This window comes from Petaurus breviceps, unplaced genomic scaffold, assembly GCF_028583685.1.
Source record: "Petaurus breviceps papuanus isolate PSGF00001 unplaced genomic scaffold, PetGlider_PUasm1.0 176, whole genome shotgun sequence".
NCBI lineage: Eukaryota > Metazoa > Chordata > Mammalia > Diprotodontia > Petauridae > Petaurus > Petaurus breviceps.
Window position 1 is genome coordinate 12763996 of NW_027185771.1, and position 23775 is coordinate 12787770.

The window sequence follows — 23775 nt, forward strand, 5'->3', positions numbered from 1 at the left end:
ATATTTGTAACATATTAGGAAACAGTTACTGTTTCCTGAGGAAATATAGCTAATGTTAGAAGGCTACTATGAATTCATGAATGCATTTCATTAATAACAATTATATATTTTATTAATAACATTGATGTTTTAAAATGACATAATAAGTGTGAGATCTTTTGAGATCTGAGATTTGTTTAGTCAGCATCACAATAACCATACCTGGTATACATATACACAGGCCTTTTCTGGGAATTCCAGAGCCCATGGGTTGCAAGCCATTGCTTTGAAGAGCTGTAACTATAAATATATATGGTTTGTTTTTTACATGGGTGCAGTAAGTAAGGCAGGCAGTCCTGAACTTTAGACATAGAAACAGTCACTGTGAAATGACTACTCTGGCTGTGTACAGGGACTGGATCTGCTGCTGCCTAGAATCTCCCCTCTCCTTTGAACCCCAGTTCCTATCCTAGACTAGGACAGAACAGATTCTTCCCTGACTGGGGGGGAGGGGTGGGCTGGACAAGGTAAAAATTCTCATTTGCCTCTCCTCTCTATCCCACATCAGTACCCCCGTGGTGTTATCTTATCAGTATTTTCTCTCCTTTCTTCCAATTTCTCTTAGTGAGTTTTCTTTTAATAGGTATATGAATGTTTACTTCTTTTTGCCCCAACAGTCTTTCTGCTTCAAGTAGACACAATCCTCCTTGAAGTCAGCGCTTACATTTTTAAGTTCAGGTCCAAGCTACTGTGTGACTGGGCAACACTTCCTCTTTCAGCCTTGATAGAAAATGGGGATAAAAATATTGGTACTGCTTTACCTCCCAGGGTTGTTGTGAGCAAATCACCTTGCAAAAGTCCTCTGTCTTTGTCAGCTTTTAAAAGATTCAGCCTAACTATCTGTGAGCACCTTTTTTCCTCTCTCCATAATCTAAATGAAAAGGGAAGGTCAGGAGCCATAGTTTTGATAAAAGCTTTGTTTTCCAATTGTTGTGGCTAGGCAGACTAGAAAACCCCCAAAGGGAGAAGGGCTTGTGACAGGAACAGCAAGGTAGGGAAGAAGTGTTGAGACTTTATTCTAGTTTGCAGTGGTTACGGGAGAAGAAAGAAATCTTGGTTAGAAGCCTTGAGTAGGAGCAGTGACCACTTGAGAGCTGATTCTTGTGTTCCTCTGAAGAAAAAGACTAGCTCCCAACAGAATGCTATCCTGTCAGGCTTTATTATTTGGAGACCCTGACTTCCTAGCACCTCAGACCCCACCTCCCCCCTCAGAAACAGTGTAGGACATGACCAAGGCCGGTGGAGCAGCTATCCCTAAAGCTACCTCTGTGAAAGTCTTCTTGTTGCTGTTAGAGCACTGGGGGCTGTGTGAATATGTAAGACTGGAATGAAGGACATGTTTCCCTGCAGAAACATTGTTTTAAAATGTTGTGGTTAGATTGTCATTATGTTAGTTAGGTCTGTGGCCTGGCCTGGGAATCTTGTACTATGTACTTTATGCTCTGAAGTTTTTGAGACACAACCAGGTTTTGTAAATTGTAAAATTAATGGGATTGTTGACATTTCAATTTAATTTCCTTTCTCCTTATTTTCTCTGCCCTTTTGTTTTAGTTGTGTTATTCTGATAGTCTGCTATGCTAAAATATTAAAAATAATAAAACTTCCGTTTTCCAGTATTTGTAAGCGATGTATTCGGAAGATGGATCACCATTGCCCATGGGTGAACAATTGTGTGGGAGAAAAAAATCAGAGGTTTTTTGTGCTCTTTACCGTGAGTAAAAATTAAATTTTGGTTGTTTGTGGTGATTGTCAAAGTCTTTTGACTCTAAATTTGTTTTTGGCAGGCACGTTTCTCCTAAGATTGAGCCGATTCCTCCTTAGCTCTCTATCCCAGTGAGGCACAAGTTGTGGCAATTGCATGGCTCTTAGTTGTGTGCTGCATGTATTCTCCTCCCTAGGCCTGGGCCATAAATACCCTCTGTTGCTCTCCACAGAAGAATTTTTCCAGGGTGACTTTGGGATGCTAATAAATGTCACACTATTTAAACTTTTATCACTGTGTGCTTAGTGCATTGATTTTACTTGTCAGTTGAAACTGAATAGAAAGAAAACTAACATCCATAAGCCTTTTCTGTTCACAGCAGATCACAGCCTTGTAATTCCCTCCTACTTTTTCTTTTTTCCAGATGTATATAGCCCTGTCTTCAGCTCATGCTCTGATCCTGTGTGGATTTCAGTTTTTTTCTTGCGTCCGAGGGCAGTGGACTGGTAAGCACATACCTGGGTGTATAAAAATTGTTTGTAGAAATACAGAAATAGCATTACCATACTGTTGCATGTGCAAAAAAACAAAATGTTATACCTAATCGCAAACACTTTAAAGAAAGAATACTCTTTAGTTTAGGAGAACCTCTTTTGTTGTCATTGAATGCTTTTCTAGCAGATGAGATGGTCTTTACATTATGACACCAAGACTTTCTATCTCCAGTACCACAGTGAAGCCGTATAATCAACTTTCCCTTACAGTCATATGCATATTTGGCTCTTTGGAGGGTTATATAATTTGCTTGTTGCAGATACTGTGCCTAGGTAGAAATTAGTATTCTTTTCTGCCACCTTTTAGAATATCATTCCTACCAGAAATTTCTCCCATCTTAGTTGATTTGTTTAAAATTTTTTATACTCTTTAAAATGGAGACATGTAGGCCTGTCCTGCTTTAGTAAAATTTATTCTTCTCCCCCTCTTCCTCTTGCTTTCTCTAACTACATGCTTTTTAGTTAGGCATGTGAGTGTGTCAGAGCATGTGTGCAATGTGAGTGTGAGTAGTGAGAGCATGAGCCTACTCTTGTTAAAGTCGTTGGAGGCTTGTGTCCTCTCAGGTCCAGTGATCTTGGGTTTGTCACAGCCACGCACTGCACCTCTCACTTTAGGCAGTTCTCCTGTACATGCAGTGATCGGTTACAGAGGGCCTGGTCAGTACAGATTAATGATCATTACTGGAAAAACAACCCTCCAAAGCATTTATCTAGCAACGTGTATGTATTCAGTGTGAATTCCCATTCATTGAAGTTGAGTATTGTCATTGAATGCCAATAGTGATATAATTACTGCTTCAAAAGGACTGCCTCTCACGGAAGATAGAATATCAGATGTCTTACTGACTTGGTTCAGGGACATATTTTAGATTTTGTGTAAGCTCTGAGTGATAGGATAGCATCACTGATTAGGATGACCTTGCAAATGAGTGCAAAACATTATCAGTGACACTTTTTTTTAACCAAATTTCCTTCACTAATAGGAGAGAGAGCAAGATAAAAAAGACAATTATTTCTTTTACCTATTGTCAACATTTTTTATCTTTTTAAGAGCAAGAGACTTAGATAATTAATTTTCCTTCTTTGGGATAAGACTTGACACAACCATTTTTAGAAAGATGGCTGTGTTGTTTTTGTCTAAAAATTTCAAGAGAAAGACATTTAGTTTTCTTAAAGCCTACCTAAGCATTTACTGTAGAGAAGGGAGAAATTTTATGATACAGTAGGTAAGTGATATAGTCATATCTGTTAGAAAACAGCACTAACAATTGAGAAATCATTTATATTTGACTTGATTTTGATATCCTGGACATTTATAACACTTTTTTTTTTAAAGTCACATAATAGCTCAACAAAGGAAGAACTAGAAAATAGTCCAGATTCCCATCCTGTCCCCCTCCTCCCTCAGCTCTGGTGGAGACTTATGGTATTAACCTTTCAGACAGTGTTAGAAACGCCAGCTTGAGCAGCATTCCCTTCCCTGTGTCAGCTCACTGTGTGTCTGGTTTAGCTCTTCCCTGGGTGTGTTAAGGGGGTTAGGGTTGGTAATTCCAATTTTGTTTAAAAGGCCTTTCCTGGTGGATGAATCAGGGTGGGGAGTTACTGGACTGAAATGCTGTCCAAGGATGCAGTGGTCTCCTCCGTTCTCTCAAACTTTTCCTTCGGGCTTCTGCTGAATTGCAGGCCATGCGCAGTTAGTCAGCAGAGGATGTGAGAGCTAACTGTAGGTAGAGGTGAAAAATGCAGCCTGGGCCACAAGGAAACAGTACTTCTAGGCTGGGACTATGAGAAAGTTCTGAATATGCAACAGAAAGTATTGAACTTTTATTTTGCCAGTTTTCTCATTTAGAGCCCAAGTATGGAAGAAAATTAGTGTCCAGTCCATTTAAGCTGAATGAGAACGAGAAGTAAAAATACACAAAATTAAGCATTGTATCATCTATGTCTATAGTTTTGTATGTGGTATGAAAAATCAATCTTTGTTTTAAAGGACCAGGCATATAAAGGAAAAATAACTCTTATTTTAATGAACTCAAATAATTTAGAATGTAAGCCAGCATGTGCATATTTGTTCAGAGTGGGCTCTAAACCATTTATTTTCTTGGTAGCCCAATGAGAGCTACTTTGAATTCATTACCACTTGAATTAACAATTGCCTGATTGTGCTGTGCCACTTTCTCCATTTTTGAGGCTAAAAATTGTGTTGTCCACAAGTGGTGATATGCTCGACTACAAGTGAGTTTGCCTATTTGTAAAGAGGCATGCTTGTATTGTGCATAGAGAAAAAGGTGCGTCTTGTCATAGTTATTTCTCTTTGGAAATGAGACAGGCCAGCTTTGCTCAAACACGAATATTGTTTAGTAGTCAGCAGCTTCTCTGTAGAAAGATGAAAGTTGTTTATTTTTTGTACTTTCTTGGATGGTAAATTACTTTGATTTTTAAATTTCCTACACAGTTTAAAAAATAATGTAATTTCTATTATACTATAAAACAAACTAAAAAAAACATCCCAGCTTATTTGTTTGACCATTCACAAAAACCAAACAGTTTCCGACCTAATCAGACAGTGAAACCATTGACTAGGAAACAGAATTGTCAGGCATCCTTTGTATTGGTGTAAGACTGACCTTTCCAGGCCTCAGAGACACCCAAACAGAGAACCCTGTTTTTCTGAGGGGCCCTGGAGCCTCTGTTTGCATTTGGGTTTGCCTTTCTGCAAGATAGAAACAGTTGCTCTTGTACTATCAGGAGCATAGGATTTCTGGAAGTGAACTTCTTGTTCACAGTGACACAGTTTGGGTATATGCTTTTTATCCTAAAGGATGATTCTCTTGACCTCTTTCACAGAATGCAGTGATTTTTCTCCACCTGTAACTGTAATCCTGCTGATCTTCTTGTGCCTTGAGGGTCTTCTGTTTCTCACTTTCACCGCAGTCATGTTTGGCACTCAGATCCACTCAATATGCAACGACGAAACGGTAGGGTTGGAGTTTTGCTTTCTGTGCCGTTCTCTGAGATGGAGGTTTTAGGGATCTTCGGACCATTGGATCACAGACCAGAGCAGGAAAGGTCCTCTGAGGGGTTAGTCCAGCCCACTTATTTTGTAAATGAGAAAGCTGAGGCCCAGGGTGCTTAAATGATTGCCCAGTGTTAGATAGAAAACAAATATCAGAGGGAGAATTTGAACCCTTGTCAACAGACTCCAGGGCTAGTGTGTTTTCTTAAATTTATTTATTTTTTAAAAATTCTGAACTTAAGACATATCAAACAAAATGAGCATTTCCTCATTCAGAATAGAATAAAGATTCTGTGTGAAACTATAAAGCTCTGTTACTACATGTAGGTTGCTTTTCCTGTTAAGTATGTAATAAATTCAGTATGTAACTTTCAAAGCTGTCTTGCTTGACTTGTTTACTTCATTTCTCTTCTATATATTTTTAAAAATGCTTCCATAACTCGTACTTTTTTTTTCTTTTGGGGGGACAAATCTATCACAAGTCTCCATCTTTCTAGCTTTTCTTTTCCCTTCCCTCTTTCACTTCACCCTTCCCCATCCCACCACCCTCAGTTGGGAAGAAAAATATACTTTCAACAAGTTTACATTATCAAATAAAACAAATTCCCATATTGGCTAAGTCCAAAAATTTCTTTCTCATTCTGTACCTTGAGTCCATTACATTTCTGTCAGGCGGTGGGTAGCAAAGTCTCTGGCTGGTCATTAATTCATCAGAGTTCTTATGTATTTCTTTTTTTTGCTTTTTGGAGGGCAATTGGGGTTAAGTGACTTGCCCAAGGTCATATGGCTAGTAAGTATATAGTGTCTGAGGTTGGATTTGAACTCAGGTCTTCCTGACTCCAGGCCTGGTGCTCTATTCACTGCGCCACCTAGCTGCGCCATTAGCCATGTTCTGCATACAGTTCGCACAATGTTAGCAGATAAGGAATTCCACTGGAGTCTGCTGAACTTTAGGTGTTTCTTTCCATTTTGCCCTTTTCCTTCTCTCCTGGATAAGCAGTAGCTTTTAGGGGACCTTACCATTTATAGGGAACCCCTCTTCAGGTTGGACTCTGTTCCCAGATGTCCTCTGTGACAGTGGCACTGTTGGCAAATATAAATCTTCTTGTTTACAACTTGCCTGCTATTAACGATCCTGAGGGTGGTCAAACAAGGTTATTTCTGTTGTCATATTATTTAAGGAATCAAGAATAGTTTTTCATAGTTGCATGGAAAATACTTTGTTGGATGAGAGCCTTTAGGTAGAATTTTGCTCTACTGAGTCAAGTACTTTTTTTTATACTCAGCTGACAGTAAGCACAGAATGAGCTGGTATTCTCTACATTTTTCATTCAATTGTGTGTTATTTATGAAGATGTCGCTACTGTGGAGTATCACTTGCAAAAGACTTTCTGTTCCTTGCTAATATTCTTATAAATGTGCTCTCCAATATGTGTGCAGATTCTTTTCCTAAACATTCTATGTTATTTTGTATGACCTGCGATACTTAAAAAAGAATACAAATAATGCTCTACAGAAAGAAAACATTGAATTATAGCTAAAGTTGCCTTGTGATGAGCCCTTTTTCAAAGAAATATGTACAGAGCATACTCTTGTGATGTTTGTGTTTCTGGAAAGTGAGACCTCGTGCAGCAGAGCTTCAAATAAATGTGAGGGTCCTTGTCTTCCAGAACATGTTTAATATTGTTGGTGGTAGCCATCAAATGAGGAGGTAAAGTCAATGAGAATTGAAACCTAGGTTCCTTTAAATAGCCCTCCATTAGCAGAGTCAGGGGTGCTGCATTTACTACAGAGCTCTTTCTGTCTCTCAGAAGATGGCTACTGTTGAGCATGTTACAGTGAAGTTACTCAGAACAGAAAGAAAGCCCAGTCCCAAAAGGTGTTTTTGTTTAATCATCCCATTAAACTTTCTTTTAAGTAAAAGGACCTGATTGTATGCTATTTGTAGTACCAACTGGGGAGAACTGAACTGATTATCTTTCTCCCTAAATCTCATTCCAAACTTCCTGTTTTTCTTGAAGGCCATACAATCCTTCCATTATCTCAGATGCATGGTATTGGCAATATCCTCAACTCTTCAGTCTTCCTATCCCCACCTAATCATTCCATTATCCAATCTTACCCTTTCAACCATCACAACATTTCTTAGACTTGCTGCCTTCTCTTCACTCACACAGCTACCACCTCAGATGGGGTTCCCACCGCCTCAGGTTTCTGCCACCCCTTCCCTAGGTTATTGTGATAACAGCCTATGTGGTCTCCTGGCCTCATATCTCTTACCACTCTAGGCTGTACTACAGAATGTTACCAGAATCATTTCTTTAAGGGTAGATATGACCATGTAATTCCCATACTCGGTCAACCTCACTGGCTTCCTTGCCTATAGAATAAAATATAAACTCTGTTTAGCTTTTAAACTCTGAACAACCTGACTCTAACCTATTTCAACAGGAATTCACTCGATATTACTTCTCTTCTGCTCTACGATTCAGCCAAACTGACCGTCTCTCTGTTCCTCACTAATGACATCTGTCTCTTATCTTTGTGCCTTTCTACTGGCCATTCCCTGTGCCTGGAATGTATTCCTCCCTATCCCCAGCCTCAGCATTCTAATGGTTTTGTAAGATGTAGCTCAGACACCACTTTCTGTATGAAATCTTTGCTCATGGCCCCAGCTGTTCATGCTTTTTTTCCTATCATACTTAGTAGTACTTCATATGTACTCTGTGTGTATAGGTATAAATATGTGTGCTATTAACTTTATATTTATGCTATATATGTGTGTGTATATGCATATACAAACATTGTTTATGTACACACACAAAAAGCATATATATACATATATATTTGTCTCTCTTCTTTAAATATCCAATATTAAATAAAAAACAAATATATAGTTTAACTTGATTTATTTTAGGAATTGTAAAAAGTGAACTCATTTAACTCTTAATTCCCATTCAGTGTTAACTGTCTATTGTCAAGCAGTAATGTTATTATTTATTTGTGCACAGGAGATTGAAAGACTGAAAAGTGAAAAGCCAACTTGGGAACGGAGGCTCCGATGGGAAGGGATGAAGTCTGTTTTTGGGGGCCAGCCTTCAATTCTATGGATGAATCCTTTTGCAGGATTTCGAATCAGGAGATTCCTACTGAAGTCAAAGAGAGGTGGTCCAGAATTTTCTGTGTGAGGCCCACTTTCCCATACTGGAACTTGCAAATGCACTCTAGGATATTTATTTGGGGTTTGAAAGCCTATCGACATATTATCTGTGACCAATGGGGACTGAACCAACACAAACCAGTTGCTTGTAGCAAGCAGAATTTTATACATTTATAGTCACGGAGATCCCAAATTTTCCAAAATGTTAACTGGATGCTGTAATGACTTTTCAGCTGTACCACTAATGAAAGGCATGTGGCCACACTAAAAAAGCCAAATGTCATTATTCTACTGTGAGATTATGATTTTTGCTAAATCTTTTTCATTTGATCAAATGTTGTTTGGGGTATTACATATGCTATTTTATTAAAAATCCTGTGTACTGAGCTGCATTTGTCAATCATGGAAAAAAAATCCCCAGTGAACAAGAATTCTCAAGCCAGTAGCATCAGGGAGTTTCTGTTTACCATGTAATTCCATTCCGTTATTGCTTTTCCTGTATCTTAACACTACAGGAACCCTTTCTTAGAGATACATTTCAATCTTTTCATTTTTGTCCTCTCTTATAATTAAGTTGCAAAAGATCTGTGTGCACTGAGCAGCATAGGTAAATGTCAGGTACACTCATTAATTTTTCCCCCCACTTATCATTGCTTCCTTCCTTTTCCCCTCACCTGCCCAACCCCAGGACAAAATATTTTCTTCATCTTAGCAGCAAGTTTAATATATGTAAGTTTTTCCTTTTTTAAAAAATTAAAATTTTTATTTTTAATGGCAAGCTATTTTTAAAAACCTATGTTCAGGGAAGAGGAAAAAGCTGCTATGATATCCTCCTTTGGGACTAACTATGAATGTATTGCCAATTGGATAGTCTACAGATCCAAAGAACAATCAGTTGTCTCCCCTCCCCTTTCCCTTTTTAAGATCTTGTGTGGGTTTAATTATTTTAAAATTTTGAGAGCGTAAAGGAGCTGGAGCTGTTTTGTTTTTTTTTTTTTTTAGCCAAATTAGCATTATCTGGGTGAATGTCACTCTTGGTAAAGAAGAGTCAAGCCTCATGTTAGAAAACCTTAATCTCTGTGCATCTCAATGCTGCATTGTTAGTCTGAGAAAGGAGGAGATCATATAACCCCCACAGTGAAGGCCAATCAGTGTGCATTTCACCACAACTTTAAAGAAATAATTCATAGGGCATCAGCTCTTCTTTTTGTGGCTTTGGTGCAGAAGAGAGCAGAGCACACATTTGCAACTCTCCTAGAAAGAAACAGAAATAAAACTGAACTACCAGAATGCCTAGAGCTAGATGGGGGACTGTCATTAATGCTGTTCTTTCCTCACACTACAATTGATGAGAACAGGTGTGTAGCGGAGAATTCTGCCTGAGCAGTGAACAGCTCCTTTAAAAGCAGTGGGATGGGATGGGATGGGATGGGTGGGGAGGGGGGAATATTGCCTTAAACTCACCTGGCTTGTGTATATTTTGTCAGAAGCATCTAGAAGCAATTTATAACATGCTAAGAGGTCTTCCTTATTTAAATTGATCTCCCACACTAAACATTTTGGTATTTTCCTTCTGGACACAATGCCTTTCTGTTTATCTGTGAAGATCTTCCAAGAACATGTGTATTCTAATCTTATACTAGTATAGATGGAATTCACCAAGTGATTAGCCCAGCACACAAAAGCCAAATGAACAAAGCAATTTCATTGGTGTAAGATCACCACAGAAATGTGTGTAAGGTTTAGGAAATTGATCAAGAGCAGCCAGAAAAGCAAAAACTTAGATGTGGCATGATCGACAATGGAGGCAAGTTCCAAAAGAATCCTTTTTTTGCACATCTGTTGGGAGCATATATTAGGCTTCATCATGAGGCTTTTGAAACGGTATAGTCTGTTGCTTGAAGATTATTAAGAGTTTGAATCCTGTGAGACTTAGCAAGTGTGTGTGTGAAATCAGGTCTACTTGGCTTTTTCAACCCCTTTCATTGTAATTTTTATATAAAATAAAGCCATTCATTGACATTTCTCAAAGTTGGTAATTAAATGATATCGGGTCTCATTGGATTTAGTCTCTTTCTTTCCTTGGCTCATTGAATTTTTTTTTTTTGAAGGAAAATTTTTATTTGAAGGAAGTCTATGACATTTACTAACCCAATTTTCAGGACCTGTGGAATAATTCTAATATCCAAGCTGAATTTTCCAAAGAATATTTATTGACTGTCAAAGAGTTCCAATATCATAAATTCAACTCTCTAGCATGTGTTTGTGATCCCAGGCCTTACTCTGAAGGTGGAGCTACATTCAGCCCCGACAGTTCTGTTTAAAATAAGGTAGTAGAATATAGCTGACCAAAGTTATAGCCAGCCAGAGGGAAAAGTCTTCTGTCTGCTTTCTCCTTCAGCACAAAACTCTGAGGTCGTTTAATTTGGGGGCCGATAGCCCTGCACACCACCGGCCTGGATTTTAGCACGATCATAATGCTTACCTGTCACCAAGAACAGACTTATTTGTAAGGATGTATGCGTTATATTTCAGATGGATTTTTGTTCAATATTGTCAAAACACCTGATTTTCTTTTAGGTTCTCCGAGGAGATGGTTTACATTAGCTGAAAAAAATATCGCTTGATGTTTCCTACCTCATTATCAATGAGGTGTTTTCCGTTAATATTAGCAGCTTCTTGACTTGTCCATCATGATCTGTCTTGACTGCAGTCACATCCATGCCACGTAATTATAGAATTGGTGTAAATATGTCATCATTGCACACCGGAAAATATCCCTGAGGTGTATTTAAAGAAAGAAACAGCAGGATGGTGGGCATGATGTGTGTTTCACAGTGGCTGGTTGGTGACTAGATATACATCTGTGCAGTTTTACTCTCTCCCTTTGTTAGAGCCAAATGAAATTGATGCTCAGAGGATTCTTTAGGACCAGGTTCTCTTGTGGAGCCTTAGAGATAGGTATGGACCCGTTTAAATACTCACTTGGCAAACGTTTCCTAGCCACTTTGTGTGCCCAGCCTTCTGTTGGGCACTGTGGATGCAAAGACAGGATGTAGAGTGCCTGCAAAGAGAAAAGGCATTTACATAGGTAGTGTGCAAGGGGGAGAGAGCTTAATGCCTCCAAGAGCACTAAAAGGCAAAGTAGCTTCCAGTATTGAAGAAAAGGTGAGCATGTTAATGGGGAGGCAGGGGAGGCTTTGTAGAGGAGGTGGCACCTTGATATGTGCCATTAAGAAAGGGGAGAACCTTAGACATCTGGGGTGGGATGGGGGAGCAGGTCGTTCCTGGCATGATGGGGTGGTCTGAGTATAGGCAAAGAGAAGAGGGAAGACTGGACGAAATCAGGGAATGTGGATATTATACAGGAGTGGAGTAAAATGAAATCTGGGAAGACAGGGACTGGTTTCCCCTACAGGAAGAGTCAGTGGTAGTTGAGAGGCAGTTGAATATAACAAAGAGTGCTTACTTCAGAAAAATAAAAGAAATCTTGGGTTCCAATTCTTCCCTTATCCCACTCCACCCTTGTGAGTCAGTCACTCAGCTCATCTGGTCCTCATCTCATCTATAAAATGGGCACAGTGCTTCACACCTTGCCAGAAGAAAAGGAACTAACCAAATTCTTTCTAAGGACCGTTAAGTCTGTGTAGACTTCAGTTAAGAGCTTGGTCTTTTCTGTCTTGCAGGTCGTGACACTGTGCAACATATATGTAAGCACTTCATAAATACTTGTGGATGAGTAAATGAGAAACAGCAGGCTGGTCTAACAGTGTAGTGTATTGGTATTCCAGCAGAGAAGGAGGAGAATAGCATTAGCTTCCTCCTTACCAGTGAGGACCAAATTTCTGGTTAGCTAGAAATAAAGGGTTGTTTCCTACAGTTTTAGTTACAGTGGAATTTAAAGTCTGTTGTATAACAAAAAAGATTTCATTCAGTGTAATGACTCCTTTGGTCAAATAGGGTCAAATTGAGATTGGGCTTAAATCATATTTCATTTTGTGGCTATTTTTCGAAGTTTTAGGCTGAGATGTCAATAGGCCTTAGTGGGGGCTTCCTGACTCAGTCTGCCAGTATTATTGAAGCCCCTGCATACCAAAAGGCATCTTCTGAATTAAAGTTTTAATGGTCTATAACACCAACATGCACATTGACTGTATTTATTGGATGGTGATAGATAATCTTACTCAAGGGTGAGAAGTTGGTGTGATGTTAAATTTACACACACTTTTTATAGACCTATTTAACAGCAGAAAAGTGTGCTCTAGACAAGTGAGACTTGGTTTTATTAACTTCAAAGCCCTACCCTAACTGGGGCAAACAGTGACTTAACTTGTCCTCTATTGTAGCCATCTATGATGAATAAATTGATAATTATCACTCTAATTGGACCATCCCAACCCTTTTAGGCCGGGCCTACTCAGCATTTTCCTGAAACCTTAAGGTCACTGTGTGGGGAAAAGGAGGACAGAATATAGGAAATCTGATGTGAATTACCTCACAGTATGTGAAATGTGACAAGTCCCCCCAGAAGGCAGGGTTATAAGGTGAATGTCCCTACCAGCTGCCCTCTTCTTTGGGAGTCTTGACAGACTTCACAGAGGGGGACATGGTAGTGGTGATAACCTCGGAGAGGTTGACCCAGTAAAGCTTTGAGATTTATAGAAAGAGCTCTGACTGTCATTTGGGGAGCTCACTTTCTTCTATATGAAGTGATGGGGAGGAGGGAGAGTGTGGAGATAAACTATGTTAGAACTGGAGGTTTTCCTGAGCAAAGGCTAATGCAGATGAGCATTGTGGGAGAAACCTACCCAGTCATTATTTATTGTGTCTGTGAAAAGCAGGAGTCAGTAGTGGGAAAAGGGCTGGATTTGGATTCAGAACTGAGGTTCAGATTCTGGCTCTAACACTTGCTATCTGTTTAGCCTGTGGTAATTGCTGGTCCTATCAAACTGTAGAGACTTTGAGTGAGTCAGGCACCAGAAGGTTGTACCAGGGCCAGCTTAGCTAAGTGCACGAGATCAGGGACCAGGTAATAAACAGTTTTTGACACAGCAACTCATGAAAAGCTATCAAGGTACTGATCTCAGTAGAGAAAATTCCCACACAGACAAAAACCGCAATCCCTTTGATAGACTGAAAAAATAAGTTTTATGGTTGATGAAGTAGAGATAAAAGGGAATTGGATCAGATGTTTCACAGATCTTAAGCACTATTTCAGTGTGAGCTGCTATTTGATGAAGGTTAGGCATGGAAACAAAAGTTTAATGTGGTCTTCCTCCCCTCCTCCTCCTCCCAAATAGCTTATAAGCTCCTTGAAGGCAAAAACTTTATTTTTTGCCTTTGTATATTCTATGACTAGCTCATAGGTGCTCGCTGATTGAATTGCCTTCAGTAACAATGCATTTATAACAGGATTGGTTTTTCAACCCTGACTGAAGTGGGACCTATTTGACATAACAGGCATCCCATTTTTTTTTTTTTTTGCTTTTTTTAAGTAGCTTGCCCAAGGTTACATGGCTAGTTTTTTTCTGTGGGTGTTAAGTGTCTGAGGCTGGAACCGAACTCGGGTCCTCTTGACTCCGGGCCGGCGCTTTACTCACTGCACCATCTAGCCGCCCCACAGGCATCCCATTTTTGATTGGAGATGTAGGATAGCTGTATATTTATGCTAGAGTAGTTGACAGCAGTAAGTCTTACTTTGCTAGGACTGGCCTAGATAAAAGGGCTTGCTGTCAGCCAGCAGTATCACCAGTTTGCTTGGTAATGCTCTCTTTCACCTCATCCTTTTCCTCAGTTCCCCTAGACAGCTGCCTCCACTTGTCTTAGTAACCAACCACACGTGACAATATTAAAGTCTTGTAGGTCACCAACATCATTAACCAAGAGAATCACTGGGCAGTAGAATCCAAAAGCAGCTTCCAGGCCATCCTAGCACAAGGCAGTGAGAACTTGGGTTATGATTCTCTCTAGATCAAATGAGATAATGTTTGTGCAGCACATAATACTTAGTACATACTAGCCTCTCAATAAATGCTTATTTCTTTGCTTCTAGTGATAGCCAATGAAACTAAGGAGCCAGAATCCCCTGAGCAGAATTTCCCATTCACTAATAGAAGAGTCAAACACAAATTTTGTATTGTGTAATGGCCTTGAATTTATTTGGAAAAAGAAACCCAGAAATTGTAAAGACAAACAAATTCAAAGTGATGCCTATAATACCCATGTGTGCATAGAGTTCTGCAGCTACCTGCCTCCTTCCAGCAACTGTGGGGAAAAGAGTCAGTAGTCAATAAATACTGTTTTTGAGAGACCCTTAGGGGAAACAAGAATTAGCTTTGGCATCACACTGATAAGGAAGAGATCTGGTAAAAACAGAACACTTGTCAGGCTTTACTGATTTTCGTCTTCTGTTGCATCTCATTGTTTTGATTTGAGTGTTTGGTAAGCAGTGGCAGGGGGCCACTGGAACCTCCCCTCAGTGTACTAATGCCAGGGGAAGACCTCTGCCCCACACTGCCTAGTACATCCCTGCTCCTCCACAGCCAGTATGCACACATCTTTATTGGTCCTAGGCCACCCTGAAAATCCTGTTATCACAGACCTCTTTTGGGCTCTGCCCTTTGCTTCCTTGCCAGTATGATTGCAATTGGGGAAATTACCTATATCATCACACTGGATTTGGAGACCTCTAGGGTTGTCTGGGATCAGTGAAAATGGCTCTTGCACTCAGCAGTGTGCCAGTCAGGATTTTTGCCCCTTCCCTCAAATATCTAGGCATTGTTGTGATGGACCAATGTAATTTATGAGAAGCACAAAAAGGATTTTGAATTATTGACATGGATTCCATTTCCTGATCTGCCAAATCAATGTGGAAAAAAGTCCTCCAACTAAAATCACTTATCTGCCTTGTAAGATACTGAAAGTTCATGAGTTAATGCCTGAAAAAATGACTCCTGAGTTCACGAGAAAATTGCGATCTGGTTATTGCATGATTATAGTCAAACTCATTTTCTGGTATGATATTGATCACTGGTCATGTGTTAAGTAACGATTACAGGTTTACCTGCTAAGGCTAACAAAAATCAACAGTCATTTTTGGGTTTCATTGGCTGACATTTAGCATCACAGTTGGTAGATGGTGGTGTCTTTGGCATACAAGGCTTTTTTAAGGTACATAAGCATATCTTCGATTTTACTGCCGTGTTCTGGCTTGAAGTTTCAAGACAAAGCATTTCTGAATATTGGTGTGATTTCCGTCTTTCCAGTTGGAAAAAGCAAGATTTTTTAAGGCCGAGAAAACAAGACACACACATTGCAATAATGACATTTTCATGCTGTAGGCCGACCTCAGCGAAGAGAAATACCACAGCTTTCTAGAATTTTTGAGCATTAATACTGTACATGGAAAATTGTTCAAGAGGTTCCAGATAGGCAGCTTTATGCATGTGGGAACATTGATCAGATATTTTTATCTGTTCTTATGTCTGTTACAGATATGTCTGTGTGTATATATAAAAATGTGTGTATTTTAAAAATCTAAATGCATTTTTATAATCAGTTTTTTTAAAGAGCTCTATAAAAAGGTCATTAGTAATGAGACATTTTCACAACTCTTGAGTAATGTGAAAATACCTGCATTAATTATATTGCTCATATAAGGTGTGACTATGAAGTCATGGGACAGATTTTTTTTTTTAACATTGGAATTTACACATCCAAAGGTATAATGTTATCCTGTTCAATGTCACCATGGGAAGCTATGCTTGTGCTGAAGATTCTGTCTTTGCTTAAAATATGTGTGCAAATCCTCTTTGGGAGTGACCTTCAAGAACCAGATCTTTATTTTAATTTGAGTCTTTAGTAAGCAGAGCTGAAACCAGGCTTATTCCTTTTGTATATCACCCCTCATTCTTTTACCCAAATGGTTGTGTCCAATTTGATCCCCTTCTTCAGTCACCTGCTATGACCTGAATGACTGCTATTTCCAAAACTCAGATCCACTGTCATAGGACAGAGATTTGTCATACCCGGGAATAAGCATGATTTTAAAGGTAATTTTGAGAGGAAGTGCCCTGAACAAGAAATAGTTCTGTCAGTATGGGGATTGTTTGCACATTCAGTTTCTGTCTGTTTGAACCTCAGTCTAATTATTGTCCCACTTCATCTGTGTCAGGCAAAAGGGCTTTTGTGACCTGCTTGATTCAAATACTCGGCCATTGAGAAAAGCTGGTTTAGTAGAAGCCTGAGAGATTAGAAAGTCTGAAGTGGGGAATGGAGGCAGAGGTGGGGTGGTTACAATGCAGAGAGGCTTCATGACTTCATATTAATAGTGGATGTTCACCTCACATCTCCTCCCTTTATTTACATAATCTCCTTTGACCTTTACCACAATCTGGCAAGGTGGGAACTGCCAATTACCCCATTTTACAGATGAGGCCAATGGGGTTCAGTAATTTCTTTATTGTCCACACAGCTGGCACTACACAACTGATAGACATACTGTTGTATCTTATCAGAACCAAACCAAAGTTCCCCAGCAATAACCAATTATTCCTGTTTTAAGGTAGTGACGTGACCTCATTGAAGTGGGAAATTGTGTAGATGTTATATTGGAATACTTTGAGAAGATGGGCTAGAGTGTGACCAGCAGGAAGGTGGAAACAGGGAAAGGATATCTAGATGTGAGGTTAGAGCCCATAGTAAAAATCAGTCCAGTGATTAGCATAGTACCTTGCAGATAGGGACTTAGTATATGTTTTTGGAATTGAATGAAAGATGGCTAGGCCCTTCTTCAAATTGGCAGGTGGATACCTGAGTATACCCCTCTCTGCCCAATTTGCAAATGGGCTATTTAAAAAAAAAATACACTCAGTGTCTGTTCTCTGTATATGTATGGGGTTCATGTTCTGCCTCCAGGTCTAAAAAATTCCAAGGTGAGGACACAAATTAGTTGGGTCTTTGTTGCCTTGTGTTTTGCTGATAGAAACCAGAGGTTTCAGTCCTGCCAAATGGAGTTAGATCATAGTGACTTTTTCAGTTCTGTTGGATGTAATTACTTTAAAGTGTCTCCAAAGTTTAGCCCTCTTATATTTGCAAGAGGGAAAGAGGTCTTGGAGAATCAATCCAGGGACCCTCAAACAATCCTGGTATTAACTGAGTAGCCAGCAGGATGTGACCATTGGAATCCTCCAGCCTTTGAAATCTGGGCTGATTGTGGAGCTGTGGCAGTCATGGTGGCCCACATCTGGAAAGGTAAGGAGCTTGTAGCTGACTTCCCCGGGGGGCTTAAGTCTCTTTGTTTTCATGACTTATAAAATCTCTTGCTTGGGTATGACCGTCTGGGGCAGTATTTGAATGGGCATCTCAGATCCTCTGGCAGGGTCCAGTTTGTAATCTTCATTCCCAGGGCTTGTAGGAGAAGAGACAGATGTGTCTGGAGATGCTGAGCAGGGAAAAAGATGTTAGTTCAGATTCTTCTCTCCTAGTTAAAATGTAAACTTTGAAAACTCAGAGTAGAATGAGCTTTTTGACCAGGGCCCACAGTTACTACCTATTAGCTAAACTGGCTGACAAGTTTGATAGCCTAAAGTACTTTTATCAAACTTGGCTTCTAGTGATTTTTGACAATTCTTCCTCCCACCCCCCAAAAAAAACCAAATAAATAAAAAGTTGCCTCTTAAGGAAGATTTTCTATCAAAGTCAAGAGTAAATAACCTTTTTTGGGTCATGGACCCCTTTTTCAGATGGTGAAACCTATAAACCCCTTCTGAGAATAAAGTTTTTTATTCAGCACAAGGGAAACCAATTATATTGAAAAGTATGTTTTTTAAAGTTCACAGACCCCAGGTAAACAACCTTTGATTGAAGACAGTCCAATATTTCCTGAAAATCCCAACATCTATCTCGGTCCTATAGGGCCTTCTAACTAGCTGCTAGCTTGTCCTTGCTAATGTGTGGCCTCCCATGAGTATCTGCATTTAATAGATGGCTCCGTCTTTTAGTTCCCTGTCAGACACAAAAGCAGCTCCAAGGTGGAATTTCAGGCACCATGACAAGAGGCAAGGTTGAGATTTGGGAGCAGGGACCCCTTAAAGCACAGCATAGTGACAGCTGTTCTTCTAGAGACTGCCCTCTGCATACTCAAAGCCCAATTCTTCTGATCACCCTTCTGTTTTTTTCTAATGTTAGCGTAAGAACCCTATTTGGTGTTCTTACCATGACCTTCTGTAAAAGAGCAGCCCTGGCCTGACCCGGGTGCAGCCTGGATCACCGAACCGAGGGTGTTAGGAAGGATGTGGCCTGTGACTGGCTCCAGGTTTAAGCTGGGCATCCCAGAATGATACTGGGGCATCTCTGTGGTGTTCCCTGTAAGCAAGCACAAAGGTAAAGCTTGGGTCAAGGCTGCAGCTAGCTGTAGTATGTACTTTGTACTCACTGTTATGGTGGATGACAAGGGGAAGGAGGAGTGTACCTGGAAATAAATGGTGATGAAAATAAAAGCTAATGAAAATATGACCCCCCCCAAAAAAAAGGAAAAGTAGGAAGGAATGTCAAGAAATGGGGGGGGGGGGGAAATGGGAAGATATAAAAAGCTAAATCTTCCCTCTTCCCTCCAACTTCTATGTATCCAAAGGTAGAGCCTAGACTAGACAAAATGAACTGGAATTCTCCCTCAAACACTTACTAGTTGGGGGAAACTGGGCAAGTCTCAGATTCAGTTTCATCATCTGTAAAATGGGGATAATTACTTTTCCTTCACAGAGCAGCCATGAGGCTCAGACTGTATGTAGGCAACCAGATTATTAAAACTATTAATATCATTATCAGCTGCTGTTATCCCACATCTCTGTCCTCTAGCCCCACCACACCTCCCACTCAAGGGGCACTGCTTCCATCCCTTTTCCTGTGATCCATATCTGTCTGGCCCGCGGTCTCTTCCTCTCATTCTAAGTCTGCCCAGCTTATCCTCACCTACCCCCTTCCATTCCAGCCTCAGGCTGTCTGGACCTCACCATTGCCCATATCCCGTCCTCTCCTCTCCCAACCCCCAATTTTGTTACAGCAAAATCTATATAGTGGTCTGAATTCTGCAAAGCACTTGGCATATAATCCTCAAAACGACCCTGAGGTAGGCGCTAATATTCTCCCGATTTCACAGGTGAGGAAACTGTGAGGGAGGTTAAGTGACTGTCAGGTGTCTGAGGTGGAATTTGAACTCGGGCCTGCCTGACTCCAAAGCTAGCGCTCTCTTCACTGGATCACCTCTAACTTCCATCAGGTGCTCCTAATGGGGACTGAGCATTCTGGGGGCCTTGGTGAAAGCCCCCAGCAGCCCGCAGTCTGCGCGTAGCTGACTGTCCATCTTCACCAGGTTGCTATGGTAGCAGGAGGACAGGACCCGGAGGAACAGACCACAGGGCGGGGCCGGGAGGGAGCATCTGGGGCGGGGCTGGGCGGGGCCTCGCCTACCTCCCAGGAGCATTTCCTGCAGCAGGCTGTCGATGCGGGCCATACCGAAGAGTTTCAGAAACTGGATCTGTTCTATCATCTGCCAGGTAATGCTCTGCAGCGGGGGCAGGAGGAGGAGGAGGTCACTGAAGCGGCCCCGCGAGTCGTACTGCCGGTCCGTGACGTAGTCCTCCAGGTTCACCTGCACCTGGAAGCGCATCCGCTTCACCTTCCCAGGGTCGCTCAGGCCTTTGCAGTCTGGGAGAGGGAGAGAGAGAGAGAGGAGAGGGCACAATGTCAGGCCCCCGGGGCGCCGCGCTCCCCTGCCGAGGCGCGATCCCAGGCGAGCGTCCTACGACAATATCCCAGCATCGTAGAAAGTTCTCGCTGAGCGCTTCGGCTCATTTGGCACATGTCTGGTGTCTGTCCGCAGTTACACCCTTGCAGCCTCACTGACTCCATTCCTGGGCTGAATCAGACTTGGGCCCGGTCAACGAACCTTCTCTGTGCCGGGCATTAAAGGATATAAATATAAATACAAAAGGCAATGAGCCTTGCTTAAAGTTCTGACCACTGGATTAGGAATGTCCAAGGCTGCTGCCTTTTTTTTTTTTTTTAAATATGCAGCACAAAGACATTTCCAGACCCCCTGCAATGCAGGAGGGGAGGAGAGGGAAAGGGAGACAGCGGAGGGGAAGGGAGAGGAGAAAAGGAAAGAAAAGAGGAAGTGTTGAGGTGGGGGCTCGGCCCACTCAAAAACTGATGAGGTTTCATGGTGTGTTGTGGTGGAACTGTCTCAAAGAATTCAGTCACACCACCTCTAATCCAAATAAAGGCATTTATTGAGATTGATGCCTCTCAGGAACCCGGCTAAATTCCAAGAGGAAACAGCAACTTCAGAGAAGCAAGATGGATTTTTATAGGGTAAAGATGCCATTGCATAACAGAAATTTACATAGAATAGAGGAATATAATTACTATTTAAAAGGCAGGAGGAGTTTGTTAAGGGAATAGGTAATGGAGGAGGGGTCCCATCTATGGTTTCTTCTGCTCATGTTGCCCTCCAATTGGCTAGCTATTGTGGACCTGTCTGGTTAAGATAGATAGTCAGATATTATGGTCCTGTCTTGGGCTCGATGGATGATGTGATTGTGATTGAATACAAGAACACACCTGTTTCTGTGGGAATGGGTCTGGGGGCAGTGACCAGGTAGAGGTAGTGACTGGTTCCCATCACATGGACACTGTTTTTGTGGGAACTAAGAGTTCAGGGACACATCTGTTGTTCCAGTGAGCAGTGAGGCATATATGAAGAAGTTAGGACTTTGGGTGGGGGGAGCTAGGTAGATACAGTGGGGCCTATAATGAAGTTAGAGTATTGAGGCTGGGGGCAGCTTTATTAGGAATCCATCAGAAGGGGAAAAAAGGTAGGATGGAAAGAAAAAAGGCAAGAAGGAAGAAAAAAGGTAGGAAAGAAGAATGGGAGGGAGGATGAAAAGGAAAAAGAAAAATGAAGAGAGGAAGGGAAGAAGGAAGGAAGGAAGGCACTGTTCTAAGTGCTTTACAAATATTTCACTTGATCTTCACGGTAACCCTGGGAGGAAGGTGCTAGCATTATCCCCACTTTGCAGTTGAGGAAACTGAGGCAGAGAGGTTTAAAGGACTAGCCCAAGGCCACACAGCTGGTAAGTTTCTGTGACCAGATTTAAACTCAAGGATTCCTGACTCCAGGCCTAGCTCTCTATCTACTGCACCACATTAGTAGAGACTATTAATTAAAGCCTTTGCAACAGGGGTTCTTAACCTGAGGCTTGTCAACTTAAAAAATACTACGATGTGTATTTCAGTATAAGTTGTTTCCTTTGTAATATGTGTAGTTTATGAATTTACAGACATTATTATCAGAAGGAGCCCAGCCAACCAAAGGGCTCATGGCCCAGTGAAGGTTAGAATCCCTCCAGAGAGCATGCAGCTACTGTCAGGACCTGGCTCCTGGCTCTGCTCTCCCCACCTTTAGTACCTCCCTCTGTACACCAGCAGGCTGAGGCATTCACCTTGGCACCTGGGCACCTTTCAAAAATTTAAAGGGTTTAGCTGACATGGTGATTATGAGTACAGAAGCCTGTCCTTCTTGTTGACCCAGAGGCCTCTAGTTTTAATCAGGAAGGCCTGACGTCAGATTGCCTCAGACTGACTAACTGTGTGACCCTGGGCAAGGTGCTTAAGCTCTCATGTGGAAAATGATAGGGTTTAGACTTGGTGGCCTTTAGCATTTCTTCCAGCTCTGAAGCTTGGATCCTATGATTTTATCAATTTAGAGAACTCTAGGGAGGGACACTCTATAACTTACAGTCTTAGAGAGGTTTCTGAAGGGCACTGAGATATCAAATGACTCTCCCAGGGTCACAGAGTAGTATGTGGGATATGAGGCAGAGGCAGGACTTGAATCCAGGCCTTCCTGATGCTAAAGCAAGTCCTCTAGACACTGGACCTCTTTCTCAGTGTTGTTGTTCAGCCATGTCTGACTCTTGGTGACCCCATTTGGGATTTTCTTGGCAAAGATACTGGAATGGTTTACTATTTCCTTCTGTAGCTCATTTGACAGATAAGGAAACTGAGGCAAACAGGGTTAAGTAACTTGCTCACCAGAATCATGCAGCTAGTAAGTGTCTGAGGCCGGATTTGAGCTCAGGAAGATGAGCCCTCCTGACTCCAGGCCCAGTACTCTATCCACTGAGTCACCTAACTGCCCTTAATGAACCTCCTCCCCACTAAAACTTTGAGGCTCCTACCCCCACCCCCACCTTGATTCTAGTGTAGACACTTTCTTAGATTTGGAAGGAACTTTCGAGGTCATCTAGGCCACCTGCCTGCCTAATGGATGAATCCTGCCCAGTGACGTGTCACTCCTTACCTATCATACTCCAAATGTTGCAGGCTGTCACACTCTCCCTGTAACTTCCTCCCATGCACCCCAGGTGTACCTGTGGGGCCCGAGTGAAATGAGCCAAATATCTCCCCCCACAGCATTAGCCCATTGGGCATTTGAAGACTTCTGTCTGAACTTTTTTCTTTAGCATGGTTTTAAGTTTCCTAACCATCACTGTGCCAAAGCAGAGCCTTGGAGCAGCTGGAATTGGTTATTCCCTTGGTTCCTCATCAGCCTTAAAGATCCCCAAACCTTCAACTGGTGGTGTGTGGATGGAGCCCTGGCCCCCAGGAAGACCTGAGTTCAGATGTGGTCTCAGACATTCACTAGCTGTGTGACCCTGGGCAAGTCACTTAATTCCTGTTAACTTTCAGTTTCCTTCTCTGTAAAATGTGGATAATAATGCCCAGGCTGTTGTGAGGATCAAGAGAAATAATATTTGTAACGTGCTTAGCAACAGTGTCTGCATACAGTAGGCACTTAGCAAATGTTCATTCCCTTCCCCTTCTCCTTTCTGTTGGGTGGCAAAAAGCCTTGCTTAAGTACTTCCTATATGCCAGGCATTGTACTAAGGCTGCTCGGGTAGGAAGCCACATTGATGGACACAGAGGATTTCCCTTCAATTTTATACTAAATGCTTTTCTTTTTCCTTCTCACCACCTTTTTTAATTCCCTTGGCTGGTTTCTCTTCCCTGTCACCCTAACCCATTCCTCTTCTTCCTTCCTCCTTTCTTCCTCCCTTTCTTCCTCCCTTTCTTCCTCCCTCCCTCCCTTCCTTCCTTCCTTCCTTCCTTCCTTCCTTCCTTCCTTCCTTCCTTCCTTCCTTCCTTTCTTTCTTTCCTTCCTTCCTCCCTCCCTCCCTCCTTCATTCCTTTTCTTTCTTTCTTTCTTTCTTTCTTTCTTTCTTTCTTTCTTTCTTTCTTTCTT

At 41.4% G+C, this 23775-nt stretch overlaps 2 protein-coding genes and 1 pseudogene across 2 annotated transcripts in view; 1 reads left to right on the plus strand and 2 right to left on the minus strand.

Annotated features, from left to right (window-relative positions):
- Positions 1–10535, plus strand: part of ZDHHC7 (zinc finger DHHC-type palmitoyltransferase 7) — a 41023-nt gene extending 30488 nt beyond the window's left edge. Inside the window, exons 5-8 of the mRNA XM_069085630.1 lie at positions 1654–1750; positions 2166–2247; positions 5143–5273; positions 8323–10535. Coding sequence (XP_068941731.1) covers positions 1654–1750; positions 2166–2247; positions 5143–5273; positions 8323–8499 — 487 coding nt within the window. The 3' untranslated portion in view covers positions 8500–10535. The remainder of the gene's footprint in view (positions 1–1653; positions 1751–2165; positions 2248–5142; positions 5274–8322) is intronic.
- LOC138159358 (centrosomal protein of 19 kDa pseudogene) overlaps positions 1–23775 on the minus strand; it is a 300984-nt pseudogene that overhangs the window by 171418 nt on the left and 105791 nt on the right.
- Positions 17281–23775, minus strand: part of LOC138159356 (hepatocyte nuclear factor 4-beta-like) — an 82395-nt gene continuing 75900 nt past the window's right edge. The window contains exons 8-10 of the mRNA XM_069085631.1: positions 19941–20177; positions 18687–18836; positions 17281–17913 (exon numbers count right to left, since the gene is read on the minus strand). Coding sequence (XP_068941732.1) covers positions 17780–17913; positions 18687–18836; positions 19941–20177 — 521 coding nt within the window. The 3' untranslated portion in view covers positions 17281–17779. The remainder of the gene's footprint in view (positions 17914–18686; positions 18837–19940; positions 20178–23775) is intronic.